Consider the following 12,990-nt stretch of genomic DNA (forward strand, 5'->3'; position numbering starts at 1 on the left):
CCAGGGCACGTGCCTGTCGCATCCCACGCCAGTGTTGACGACGCTGCTTGCTTCTCGCTATTCGAGAGACCAGAGGTCACTGTCACTGGTAATGAGATCACATCATTCTGTAGGTATCTATTCATTCCCAATGTATCTTCTTGTTCGAATCCTAGAAATATCTGAGATTCGTCCTGTCTCGTGGTCGTCGATAGCCCCAGCCCCTATCCAACGCTGTCTCTGTGCCCACTTCCGAGGATATACAAAGAACATCTGCTCCACTGATGCAAGGAAGACATGATTTGAATCTTATTGACCCTTTGCCTTCCTCTCCTCGTCTCTCACAACCTCGCCAACCACAATCCGGCAGAGCCATTCCGCCAACTGCTTGACGCTCCATCCCCATTTGATTTCTTCCGCCGCATCTGGTCTCATCTGCTGACCCTTGTACCATCCGTGGCTGTATTCGCATTCCTGCATAAATCTCTCGAGGACTTCGCACTCTCCGTCGCCCACCGTCCACGCAAACTCGCCCCTAACGAGTCCATTGGCGCTTTCGTCAACCACCATCTCTGTCCCCCGCAGTGCATGGACTTCAGGACGGATCATCGTGCGAGGCGGCGCATGAAATTTCGGACGGAGTGACTTCCTGTAGATGATGTGGAGGGTGCGAAAGTGGGTGTTTGAGAAGTCTCCAGTCAGAGCGAGGGGCTTCTTGATGGAGCGGAGAGGGTCAGATGGATAGGACGGTGGAGTGAGGTACGATGGGACACGGTGAGAATTTGCTTCAGTCTTCTTGGAAGATTTATCCGACGAAGAGATGGAGGCTTTTGTCTTCGCCCATGCTGGATTTTGAGGTTGGTCCCTGGAAGACATTGTTGGCTTGATAAGGTCTTCAGACTGACCGACGGTGAGTCTGTCATGGTTCTGTGTGGGATTGGCGACCGACGGCTCGTCTTGCGTAACGCTCATTGTCCCTTGACTTTTGAAGTCTCCCTCAAGAACAGCTGGCGGGCTGTCATCAGTACGCCTCGTTTCTTTTTCGACCGCTTGCAGGTCTTGGTTCAACTGGATCCCAACTGAATCCTCAAAAGAGTCGTCAGTCGAGGATCTCATGCTGAAACTGCTTTCTTGACCATCAACATCGACTCCTCGCGATCTTTGGCTAAAGACGACTTTCCTAATCATGTCCGTGGCATCGGGTCTTGCAGTGCCCAATCCCTGGTTGCAGCTATAGCGAGAACCCTTCATTGCAGAGCGAGGCGTGGGCGGCCGTGTTGGAGAGTTCTCTCTGGCTTCATTGCGATCGAGTGGCTGTGCTCGAGCTGCGGCCGGTCGCGGAGGTGGTGTTGATATGGATATCGAAGAATCGTTGAAATTGACAGGGATCCTGACAGCTTGTGGCGAAGATTCAAGAGTTCCTGATGACTGAGAAATCTCGTTTGCTAAGTCGCCAACCTCGTCCAGCTCGTCTGCCAGATTGGATGCTTCAGACTCAGCGGTAGAACTTGACAAGCCTGGCGCGACCGAAGTGTCCTCTTCTGGCTCGTCTCCCTCAAAGATGATAGTATCTGTGATATCCGCGTTTCCGTCTTCAGCGGCTTCCCCCCTGGGTGTGCCAGCCATCAGATCGATATCGAACTTTCCGCTGTTCCTTCTGAGTCTCAATTGCTCCCTCTTGATCTCACCAGCGCCAAACCGGATCTTGTTCTCAGGCTCATTGTAAAATATCAAGGTGCTCGCCTCCTCGCTACCGGCGGACAGCAGAGTGCTTCGTTCTTGTGGAGCATCAAGATTCTCGCCCCTCTTCCATGGACTTGGTATCAGACTTCTGCGAGGTCTGTTGACAACTTCCTGGGCCCGTTGTCGTTGCTTGATTCGCTCAGTGTGGGTAAAGAGGCTGTCTGCGTTGGACTGGACGGCTAGTCCTGGACTTGACGAATTCTTGGCCTCCGCAAGCCAGATGTCGGTCTCATCGCCTGCGTCGAATTCGAGATCAAGGTGTGATACCTCTTGTCTTTCTGCTCTTGGAGTTGGCTGTTCTTCCTCATCGTCGCTGTCAATCACAATTACTTGGCTTTCACTGGCGTTCTGGATCTCTCTTGATATGGCTTCTCTCTCGAGTTGCCAATCGCGTTCCCGCCTCGCTTGCGTGTCGAGGAGTGAGTTATCGGCATAGTCGCGTGCAGGATTTGGAGGTGTATGAACCGCAGTTACTTCGCGACTGGGTTCTGAGCTACCACTTGTATGGACTGGAGTGTGTTGGACCAGGTTCTCGCCTCGCCAGACCTGCGTACGTGAATTCTGTTCAGAACTGACCGGGATTTTCGTATTCGAAATCTTGTTTGGTTCCGAGTTTTTTGCTGTGGTTAAAGCTGTTTGGTCTTCAGGAGAAGATGCCAGTCTCTTTGCGAGCTCCTCGCCAAAGCGGAGGCCAGCTCTGAGTTCGCGTTGGGTCCCACAATCAAAGCCCACAAATAGAGCCCTATCCTCTTCTGGCCTGGAGTAGTTCGCGTTCGAGGACGTATCCTGCTTGCCTGCCAACACTCCCTCGCCAGAACGAGCTGGCGACATTACTTCTTGCAACGCAATACCTGCAAAGACGGCACCAGCTGAGGCACGATGTTGATGATGTGGCGTTCGTCGGACATTGGGTCTAGGCGGGGATGGCAACTTTGGTGATGAATATGGTAGTGGTGTTACTTTTCGGCCCACAGCTGTGGATGACGAGGGAACTTTCAGGAGACCTTGGCTCTTGTCCGACGCGGGCGGTGATGATGGGACAGTGCTTGATAGCTCACTCTCGTCTGGCCTGATGGCAGGATATGTGATCGTTTGGAATGTAGCGGAAGGATTTGAGGCTGCAAGGTCGCCATTTACTCTCTTCCCAGCCCCAGTGGTTGGAAGATGTGTCTTGGGATCGTCTATGTCCGAAGGGTGAAGACTGGAGGTTGATCCTCCGTCAAGAGGGCTGCTCGTGATTCGTCTCACCGAGGGCAAAGTGTCCAAATCGATCATGGTAAACCCCTCACTCTCGAGAATCGTATCAAAGGCTTCGTTTTCATGCTGTATTGGAGAATCATTGTCATCAAGAGCTCTTCCCACGTCGTCAGAGTCCCCATGGTAGGAGGAGGTAGGAGAGGGAGTTGGATAGCTCAGGGCGCTGTTAACGGACACCTTTCGAACTTCCATTTGCTGCTTCATTGATGTATTTCTCGTCTTTCCGCTCACGATCGCATCCTCACTTTCAGGGGCTTGTTCCACGTTTGACTTGGTCGACAACGCACGAGGTCGTACCGACACTTGATTAAGATTGATCGTGCGAAGTTCTGGGGACTGGGATTCCGCCACACCATTCTCTTGCTCCTCCGCGCCACCGCTGTCTTCGGTATCTGTATCTGGTCGCACCTCGAATCCTGAAGCGCTGGCATTGGACCTTGAAGACTTTGTTGGAGAGGCCTTTTGAGTCGAGACCACGGGCGTAGAGGCGCTCTTGCGAGAATTCCTCCTCTTTCGTGGCGACTTCTTCTGTTTCAACCAGTCGTCCTCGTCCGCGTCATCGCCCAGAGGTATTATGTCCAGGTCCGTCACGCTCTGTCTCCTGCTGCGACCCGAGTTTCTGCGAATAGCCCCTGGTGTTTCGCTTCTCTTGTTCTTTGTCGCACGGGATGGGGATTTTCCCCCTCTCGCAGGATTTTTTGGTCCTTCAACCTCAGGGTTCTCGTGCTGTAATGATCTTCGGGTCGTACGCGTTCTCGACTTGGTCAGGAGCGCGCTGCTTTCCATATTGGCATCTTCTGGCTCTGCCTCCACCGTCACCCTGATCTTCCAGGGACTCAGATTCTGTTCGGAGACGGCGCGAAACGGAGAGGAGGGGGCCAGTGCTTCGTAACCGAAGGTGCTTGTGTTGGCGGATCTGCCTGTGGTCTTCATTGCCGTGCTTGAATGGCGCTTCGGGGCCGGTTGCCTACTGCCATGTGCAATGTTACCATGCGAGGGCTCATCGTTGACACAGGTGGCCAGAGGATCGGGGGAGCTTAGTTCGTCGTGGTGGTAGGAAGTCACGGAGGGCGGTCGGGACATTTTGTTCTGGTGGAGGACGTTGGATGCGCGGATTCTTCCGTCTACGTTCAATGATTCAGTCCCTGCGAGCTCACCACCAGCATCATCAATAAATTCTTTCAGAAAGCATAAGGTGCTAAGTGTTTGCTGATAACCAATGCGTTTGCTAAGCTACTGTATGTTCAGCAAGCCGCTAAAGTGGCTGTTTCACAGAGTCCTGAGAGTCGTCGCAATGCATTTGTTTACTATCCGTTGTTTACGATGACGTTAACTCCGCGCCTTTTGATTGGCTAAGGGGGGGGCCCTCCAGGCTGGGAACAATGCCCATCTTTCCATTTTCTCTCCTCTTTATACTTGGCCTCGGACTCTCAAAATGTCGAGAAATCATATGTCGCATAGTTTAGTGCCGGTCCAGTCGTGGGGGAGAAGATCTCATAGTTGCTGACTCCCCATTCCGGATGGTTGACCCCGTCAATCCACGCCTGTGTCTCGATCACAACACACCCATGCTGATTGACAAATTTAGCTGCGCCTTGCGTGTCATTGTTCCTTTGCTGTTGGCTTTGCTTGACCGGAATCGTACCGTTCTGGCCATTGCAGGTGTATATCTGAAGACCTTGTTGATTGGTCGACACGTCCAGCTGAATACCGGTGGTCTCGGACCACAGTGAAAGCACAGGATAATTCGAGGATGTCGGACCTGCGTTGGTTGGTCGGTCCAAGATGAAAGCGTTATCAATTCCAGTGCATCCTTCGCCGCAGACACCAGTGGCGTTATCCACAGCGTCGCCCAGTAGTTTGGGAGAAAGGAAGTTTAGGGCTGACACATTCGAGACAGATCCCAGACCGCCAGTGGGGATCAAGATAGGGTCTACCTCGATGTATCGATCAGAATATGGCATCCACAGAGTTGTATCGTTGAGGATTGTTGCCTGTTTGAATGCATTGAGATTCCAGTAGATGTGGTTTGCCAACATGATGGGCGTCTCCTCGTCCAACGCCGACGAAACCATGCTGCTCGTCAATCGCGGTCTAACTTCGCCCTGCGGACCGCTTGCGAAGGTGCCCAGAGTGAAAGTGGCCGTTGTCAAGACCGTGCCTGGAAAGCCCTGGAAGCCAGTGTCCAGCAGACTGAATGTAATGCTCGAGCTCGAAGAAGCAACAACAGTCCAATTCCGCTGATCATATCCAACTACACCCCCATGGAGTGTGTCGGCGCCGGCATTCTCATTTGCGGGGATATGATAAGACTGTCCATTCAAGGTAAAGGTGCTGTTCTTGATTCGATTTGCATATCGCCCAACAACGGGACCAAAGTAGGTCTTTCGTTGAATGAATCCCCGCGTTAGCGACCAGAGCAGGATCAACAGAGGGCAAGAATCGGCACAACTTCTGGTACAGCTCAAGACTTACGTGATTTGTTTCTGTGTCGGTTAGATATTGGGTGGCATTGTCATATCCAGCCACAATGTCCTGATAGTTGCCGTTGCGGTCCTGGACCAGGAGTGAGGTCAGGCGAGCTCCATATGGGATGAATTTCGCGGTGATATTCTCAGCGATCAGAGTATACACGGAAAAAGGGTAGACTCCTGAGGGGACAGAAGAGTTGGAGCTATTCTGAGCCAGAACAGGTACAGCAATGGACAATGCCAGAACAACCCGTCGAAGTTGTGACCACATTGTGGCAAGAAATCTTATAGCCTCACTGTTGACCTGCTCGTTTCACAGCCACGGGGACATAGAAGAAGGCGAGCAAGGGAGAGGAGCCATAGGATTTATACCTGGTGGGAGCTCTACATGGAGCCGGTTTTGCAGGTTACATTGTGGTGGTCCATGCCAAAAGCTGCAGCGAGTTGATTGTAATGATGTGATGGTGGAGCTGCATAGGCTTTCGCATCCAGCAGGCTTATGCCGTGGTCATCGAAGGTAGCTGGGTGGTGGTAGAAGCTCGAGGGCTAGACTGCGGGGGAGCTGGGGGAGCAATGATGGAGGAGGCGGTGGGAGGCCTCGTGAGCCAGTGAGCCCTATTGAACTCACCAAGTCTGGGGAAATCAATGACACCCTGCTGGCAACGGGTGATGTGCCACCGTCGATCATGTTAGTGATTGGTCTTGTACCTTGTTCGTTTTCGGTGCATTCTGCGCCGGCATGCAGAAACAGGGCCCCTTCACAACGCACCGTGCATGCCACCGGCATCTTGCCTACTTGAGAGAGAAACAGACGCAGGGCAGTCTGTGAGGAGTGGTTCAATATGTTTTAATTCAAGGCATCTAGATCCTCGGAATGTGCTTTCCCCGTCCCCAATCTGGTAGTATCAATATGCCGTTGTCCACATGGCTGCTGTATGGGCTTTCATTCATGTTCCTCGTTGGGCCAGTTCTCATCCGAGTACCCGATCTCACTGTACCCCTGCAGTTTTCCTTGGATCCACGTCCACGAGGTGAATGTCAAGATATACGGGCCAATCCGGAGCCAAGTTGCTTCGTGACTCCGACAGCGGCTTGAGCGCATCCTCGACAGCCCTCTTGTCCATCTGACCTTTGGGCTGGCTCTCAATCTGAGCAATCTTCAAGAGATCCTCCTCGAGCTCTTCGGCCATTAATCGGCTCGGTTGAGGAAGGAACGTGCCTTGGCGACCTTGATGGGTATGCAATGTTGCATATGGCAGTGCTGGGCGCGTTGCCGCTTTCTCAGCCAGGTCACTCAGAGCATTGAGCCCACTCATGGCGCCTATTGTTCGGGTTGATCTTGTGACATGCACGTTCTGACTGGCTGACCGGTCCATCTCAGGAGCTTCAAGCTCCTCATCTTCCTCCGAACCTGACTCGGCAGACCCTCGATCTCGGTCGTCGTCCACTTTCTGGCGCCGTCTTGTGTTGCTGGTCTCGCCTTCTTTCCGTGATGTCGAGAAGAAGTGACGAGCTGCAATTTGCGCTTGGTGTGATTGGAAGTTGAGTTCTTTGTCGGTGAAGAGTGAGTGAATGGAGTACAGTGGTGCAGTCTGGTTTGCCAGCGCTGCACGACTGCGGTCTCCCGGAGTGGAAATGCCGTTCCGTGACGGGGAGCCAACATCGTCGTCCGCAATCTTGCGCTTACGCTTGTTCGTGACCTCTGAAACACCGTTCATGTCCTCCTGCTCACGATGCCGGGTAAAGCGCGTCTTCCGACTCGTGTGGTGGTTGCCACCTGGAGATGCTGGGTTGGTGATGCTGAACTGACTCGGGTGGAGGAGGAGCGCATTGGTGTCTGCAATATCAAGTTGTTCCTTCTCTTTCATTAATCGTTGTCTCTTGCTAGATAGTGCTTGAAACAACCGTTCTCGCAGGGTCGAGGTCATGTGTTCGCATTCTTCTGCGGCGAGGTGCAGGCGATAATCACACTCATACTTCAATCTCTCAAGGCGAGCATTGTGATTGTTCTGCCTCGTGGTCAGCGTCATCACCTAAGTGGTCGGATGGGATACTGAGTACCATGAGTTGTATGAGAGCTAATTCCTTGGCCTCCTTTGCATCGTTGATCTCATGCACGAATTCGGCATACCATTTACCTGCCAGTGACGACATTTGGGATTGATACGGGGTGCCTGACGCTGCCAACTCGGCGATTCTAGCCACCTCTTCTGGGGAATCTTCCAAAGGTTCGGGTTCGTAGGGGTCAGCCTGGGAGATGAGGCTCATGTCGTGCTGCAGAGCAATCAGCTGTTCTCGGTAGTGCTGTTCACGATTGTTGTTCAGATCATTATGTAGTTCTTGCTGGTGGGCGACATGCTGGCTTCTGCGCTTGTCTCGCTTCGACATGGGTTGCGCAGGAGGGGTTGGCGACCGACGATGGGAGTATGCGCCTCCATCAGGACCTCCCAAGGGAGACGCTGGGGAGGGTGAGTAGGCCATTTTGAGACAAAGTAGTTGAACTGAATACGAAGTCGGTTCTTAGACGACCAGTGAGATACGCAACAATGTGTCTAGGTATAAGATAACAAGCACATCTACTTTGTGAGAAAATAAAATCAAGAGGGAGCAGGGGAGATGCGATCTGGGGTTGACGCAGAGTGGGTCTTCGGCGGCAGGGACATAGTGACAAACATGCAAAACACGACAAACATGACAAATGGTCTATTCAGGAGGCACCATTGGTACCCATTCACGGCCGATTCAAGGGGTGACGACAATAGGAAGGCTTCATCTCAGAATGAAAGCATAGCTGTGCTCCTTTGTTGCACATGCATTGAAGCAAGATTCTCCAAATCTGTGAGTCCATCACTTGGCCTTTTCGTGCTACCATATGGAGCCTCTGCCCAACCAAGAAGCGACTCCTTGCTCTCAGCAGCGTCGACCAGCGTGGCGCCCAGTGGGTATCTCCTGAACAATGTTGTGAGCATGTCTCCACGCTGCACTATGCAGATAAGAGGTGGGACAATGTCTGTTGTGCATTATGTTCAGCTGCTCTCAACCACAACTGGGCTTGCAGGATCACCAATGGGCTCTCCTTCCATGCGAAATACAGAATTTGGCCGCAGACGGCTGCACACAATTGCCTAAGCCGGCGAAATGGTAGCAAGCACGCCGCCAAGTCAGGAACAACAAGCAAGCCCTAGGTGAGCCTCCAGACCCGTTACCATTCGTATTCACCGTAGCACATCCACGTCGTGCAGCTCGAGGCCAATCGGCGGTTTTGTTCGTCTCACCGCTCCAACTCCAGACTTGGTGCCAGACTCCTCCAGACCTGGGGCACTCGGCCGCCCGAATAGTCCGATACATACCCCTCTCCGACCCCTAACTACCCAGCGAGCTAGGTACCTTGATGCACATAAACACATGCTCCTCCCATTTATGAGGCTGAAGGATCAAACCTCCGTGTTGAGCCCTCACCGTTGGAAAGAGCAGGCTTGTATTATTAAAATCATAGATTGCACTTTCCACAGAAAACCTTTGGAGCATTCTGGTACCGCCGATTTCTCACACGTCGAGTTCGCCAATTGAACACTCAGGATACCGTTGTCCTTTGTCCCTCGGTATCAACGAGACTTCCTCCTTCACACGTCATCCAACATGAGTTCAACAGTTATCCATTCTGTCGTGCTATTTGACGGCCACAAAACCCACACGAACGCTACTGTTGTTTTCGATTCGAACAGCGGCAAGATCACATCTGTCTCGACTGGTTCCGGCAGCGCTCAACACCCCCAGGGGGCAACCATTATTGATGGAACAGGCCACAGTCTTATTCCAGGACTGATTGAGTCTCACATGCATTGCCACGGCCTGCATCTACCTCCCGGATCGGACGAGTCGACAGTCTTGACATCTCCCCTGAAATGCGGTGTCACCACTGTCTGCGACATGCACTCTGACCTGGGATCTGTGAACAAATGGCGCACAGCCATCGCGGAGGAGCTTACAAGGGCCAAGAAAGCTGGTGGGACAGTTACTTCATCTGACCTGAAGAGCTCGCTCTATGGTGCCACTATTGAAGGAGGGTGGCCAAAACCGATCGTCCTTTCCGGTCATCCGACGGAGGAGGTAAGTGTCCAGGTCAAATCTTGTGTCTGCCTTGCCAAGCTCGCATAATGGTAAGGAGGCTGCGTCGCAAGGCACGTTTTACTGACTACCCGTAGGTGATTGAAATGGTCAAGCAGTGGCCCAGCTTGACACCGGAGACTGCAGCAGATTATGTCAAGAATCACAAGGCGAACGGGGCAAACTATATCAAGCTAATGCAGGAGAATTGCTGTTCGCTCGCCATCCCCACGAATTCGATACCAGTTGCCACCCTCGAGCTCCAAACCGCGGTTGTCAAAGCAGCCCACGACCATGGTCTTCCGTGTGTTGGACACGCATTGAGCGCTGACATGACCGAGATTGTCCTCAAGGCCGGAGCGGATGGCCTCACCCACACCTTCGTTGATCAACCTCTCCCGCAGAACATCATCGACCTCTACAAAAAGACTGGCGCATTTGTGATTCCAACATTGACTGTGCTGGCTAGCCTAACGGCTGAACTCCAGGATTGGAGGGAGAGATTTGCTGACCTTGCGTACAAGAAGGGCGTTGTTGACGAGGCGACCAAGCAGAACATGGTTGAAGTGCTCGGCATGAAGGATCCAGCCGCCAAACTGGAATACGCCCTTGACACCGTGGCAAAATTCAAGAAAGAAGGTATCGACGTCGTTGCTGGGACAGATGCTGTAGCAGGTCTCAAGGGCACTGGGATCGGCCCCAGCCTATGGATGGAGCTGGAGCTGTATACCCAGAAATGCGACTTCACCATCCCAGAAGCCTTGAGCTCTGCCACGGCAGTAGCCGCGAAGAGGTTTGGTTTCGCGGATCGTGGCGAAGTAACTGAAGGCAAACGGGCCGACCTTGTCCTTGTGAAAGGAAATGTCACCGAGAGGCTGCAAAATCTGTGGGAAGGCGAGGGCATCGTCGGAGTTTGGAAGGAGGGTCTCAAGGCTGCTTAGATTCTCTGTCGAAACACAATTGGGCAAGTAATACACCTCTTTCCAAATCGTCAATCTCCTCAAGAGCATCCTGGTTCTTTTCTTGAGCCACCATTCTTGCCCACAAGAAGCTGAACTGCTGCGTGGGAGTCCTGTCCAGATGGGAAGACGGTCAGGAGAGCTGCACACGTCGTTCGCGGCCACTATAACCCAGCAAGAGAAGCCAAACAATCCATCAGCTCTGGACGAAGGCTTTGAACAGCGCTGCGCTTGAAAGCATAATCATAATCTTCTTGAACAAAGACAAAAGGGTAAGGAGACCTGTTGACAAAATGGCAAGTACGGACATCTATCTGATGGAAGCAAATATTGAGGAAAACAAATATCCCATTGATTTCCTCCTTTCCAAGCACGGTTCCTTCGATGACTAGGATCCCAGCGCCTCTAATCCGATCAAACCTGGTTGATTTGTTGGACAGGAATAAGTTCCCAACCTTGTGGAGCATAACTACCAGTTCGAACAGGATCTACTAAATCATCGACAGGAATGGCTGGTACCATGATAGCAGCCTATGATTCACTGACCAGGGACGAGTAGGTGAATGGTTGAGCGGGACATGGTCGACGCGTTCAGAGAGCAGCACCAACAGGTCTCGATTCACACACCACTGCCTCAACAAGGACTCCGCGTTGCGTAGGCAGTGAGCAGTATCCCCCACAAACCTGTGCTATATTTATATGCAGTAAACATCCACTTTGCAACTCACCAAGCATCCAACCATCCTCACACCAAGAAAGTTTCTTGAAAACAAACTCAACATGCCGAACCGCGCTGGAAAAGATGTCTTCAGGGCAATATTACGAAAGATCAGCCATCCCCTGCGGCGTCGGTCGAGGAATAAGTACACATCCATCAGTGAAGAGCCGGTAGGTGAATCTCCTCATAATGCTCAGAGCCCTACTTCACCTCCAGGCCTCCCGCCTCGACTTGAACACGTCGATGCCGCTCCACGAGTGGCCATGGGCAGAGCAAATATATATAAAGTCACGGTGCACCAGGCCGACCATGTTCCAGAACAGCATGCCGCGGTATTTGAGGATCCCAGAACCAACGGGTCAGATGTCCAAATCCATGATGGAGCTGCCCGTCGATCGATTCCAAGACACCATCACTTGGGCCAGGGCAACCAACAACATGCTCTTGTGGAACAGACACAGAAACGTGCCAGGTTTGATTTGACCCGCAACCAGATCTTCGTGTTTGAGAAAGAGCACACTATCCTCGCGGGGTCTGACCAACAGTCTCGGGTCCAAGAGCCTGCGCCTGAGCCGATTGAGGCTGGCAGCGATCGGGGCTCTGGTGGACTCGCCGTGTTAACGGAGCCGGAGTGTACCCCTCGACCCAGCATGAAGGATAGCCGCCGGATGAAACGAAAAAGCACGCCTCGGAGGACGCTCCGGAGGACGAACACCACGGCTACCAGAGAGCGGCAACCACTTCAGGAGCAACCGCATAATGGCAGACTCTGGAATGTCTCAGTGCCAGACCAGGTCGAGCTCGATCTGCCCAGACTCCCTGGAGCTCCAAGAAAGCCGGCGAGGGGGCTCGGCGCAGCAGCAGAACCAGCTCCCATGACAGCCTCTGAGTACGCACAGCTACGCGACCGGCTTGTGGAAAACGCTGCCGGGCATCTGGGACATGTATTTGAGATCAAGCAGCTGCCGGATGCCGAAAAGGCGCATGAATATGGTTTGGACAACGCCATCTGCCGACGACCTTGCGTCGTGATGGAATATTATTGCAGTAGCTTCACACGCAAGGGTGTTCCGATCATCGTTCTCGGGATCTGTCCGGTAAGTTAGTATATACTGCAATGGCTATGGGTTTGGAATGCTCAGTGGGCTGACTACTTGTTATAGGTCATTTCGTACAAGCAGCGGGATCAGCTACACAACGATGTTGAGCGATCCAAATACCTCATTCCCGTTGAGCCAACCAGTCCGAACCCAAGCGCCATCCCCAGCACAGTCTCTCTGGTGCGAGGGCGCTTCACCAAGCCCTGCTGGATCGACACAAGCAGGGTCTACCACGTCGCGGCAGATCTGCTACATAAAGGCAGATTCTCAAGAGTGCGAGTTTCGAGGGAACCATGGCTGAAGATGAGAGAAGCCATGTCACTGAAATCACTGGCCCATGAGGAGGCGAGGTTCAGACGGGCATTCAATCTGGAACAGGCTGTGTATACCATGCGGAGACAATACGGCATTGACATGGTCTTTCCCTGAAAGGATGTCGTCTCGACAGGATCGTGTTGCAAGGATTGGACGTTGGATACGAGGTTTGGTGGCTTCCTGCAAGTGCAAGTGATGGCATTGGACGACATGGTTGGTTACACAAGGCAGCGAGAATGGGATTAGCCAAACGTCTTTATTGTGACTTCTTCCACCTGCATATATACACAACAACCCGTCCCCATGCCGGGCTCTCTGATTCCATTCCGCCTGACCAAGAT

At 52.7% G+C, this 12,990-nt stretch overlaps 5 protein-coding genes across 5 annotated transcripts; 2 read left to right on the forward strand and 3 right to left on the reverse strand.

The window, feature by feature from the left end:
• Positions 1-288: 288 nt before the first annotated feature.
• Positions 289-4,062, reverse strand: AYL99_02453 (hypothetical protein; the record flags this gene model as incomplete). The annotated part of the gene is made up of 1 exon (XM_018833969.1): positions 289-4,062. One exon carries the CDS (start codon positions 4,060-4,062, stop codon positions 289-291), a length of 3,774 nt encoding a protein of 1,257 aa, XP_018696593.1.
• A 347-nt stretch (positions 4,063-4,409) lies between these two features.
• On the reverse strand, positions 4,410-5,721 carry AYL99_02454 (hypothetical protein; the record flags this gene model as incomplete). The annotated part of the gene is made up of 2 exons (XM_018833970.1): positions 4,410-5,363; positions 5,455-5,721. The coding sequence occupies 2 exons, from the start codon at positions 5,719-5,721 to the stop codon at positions 4,410-4,412; spliced, it is 1,221 nt and encodes a 406-aa protein (XP_018696594.1).
• Positions 5,722-6,439: 718 nt separating this feature from the next.
• On the reverse strand, positions 6,440-7,931 carry AYL99_02455 (hypothetical protein; the record flags this gene model as incomplete). Its single annotated transcript, XM_018833971.1, has 2 exons — positions 6,440-7,459; positions 7,512-7,931. 2 exons carry the CDS (start codon positions 7,929-7,931, stop codon positions 6,440-6,442), a joined length of 1,440 nt encoding a protein of 479 aa, XP_018696595.1.
• Positions 7,932-9,089: 1,158 nt separating this feature from the next.
• Positions 9,090-10,498, forward strand: AYL99_02456 (hypothetical protein; the record flags this gene model as incomplete). Its single annotated transcript, XM_018833972.1, has 2 exons — positions 9,090-9,560; positions 9,656-10,498. The coding sequence occupies 2 exons, from the start codon at positions 9,090-9,092 to the stop codon at positions 10,496-10,498; spliced, it is 1,314 nt and encodes a 437-aa protein (XP_018696596.1).
• A 798-nt stretch (positions 10,499-11,296) lies between these two features.
• Positions 11,297-12,763, forward strand: AYL99_02457 (hypothetical protein; the record flags this gene model as incomplete). The annotated part of the gene is made up of 2 exons (XM_018833973.1): positions 11,297-12,331; positions 12,398-12,763. 2 exons carry the CDS (start codon positions 11,297-11,299, stop codon positions 12,761-12,763), a joined length of 1,401 nt encoding a protein of 466 aa, XP_018696597.1.
• Positions 12,764-12,990: the final 227 nt, after the last annotated feature.

This window comes from Fonsecaea erecta, assembly GCF_001651985.1.
Source record: "Fonsecaea erecta strain CBS 125763 chromosome Unknown Scaff2, whole genome shotgun sequence".
In the NCBI taxonomy this organism is placed as follows: domain Eukaryota; kingdom Fungi; phylum Ascomycota; class Eurotiomycetes; order Chaetothyriales; family Herpotrichiellaceae; genus Fonsecaea; species Fonsecaea erecta.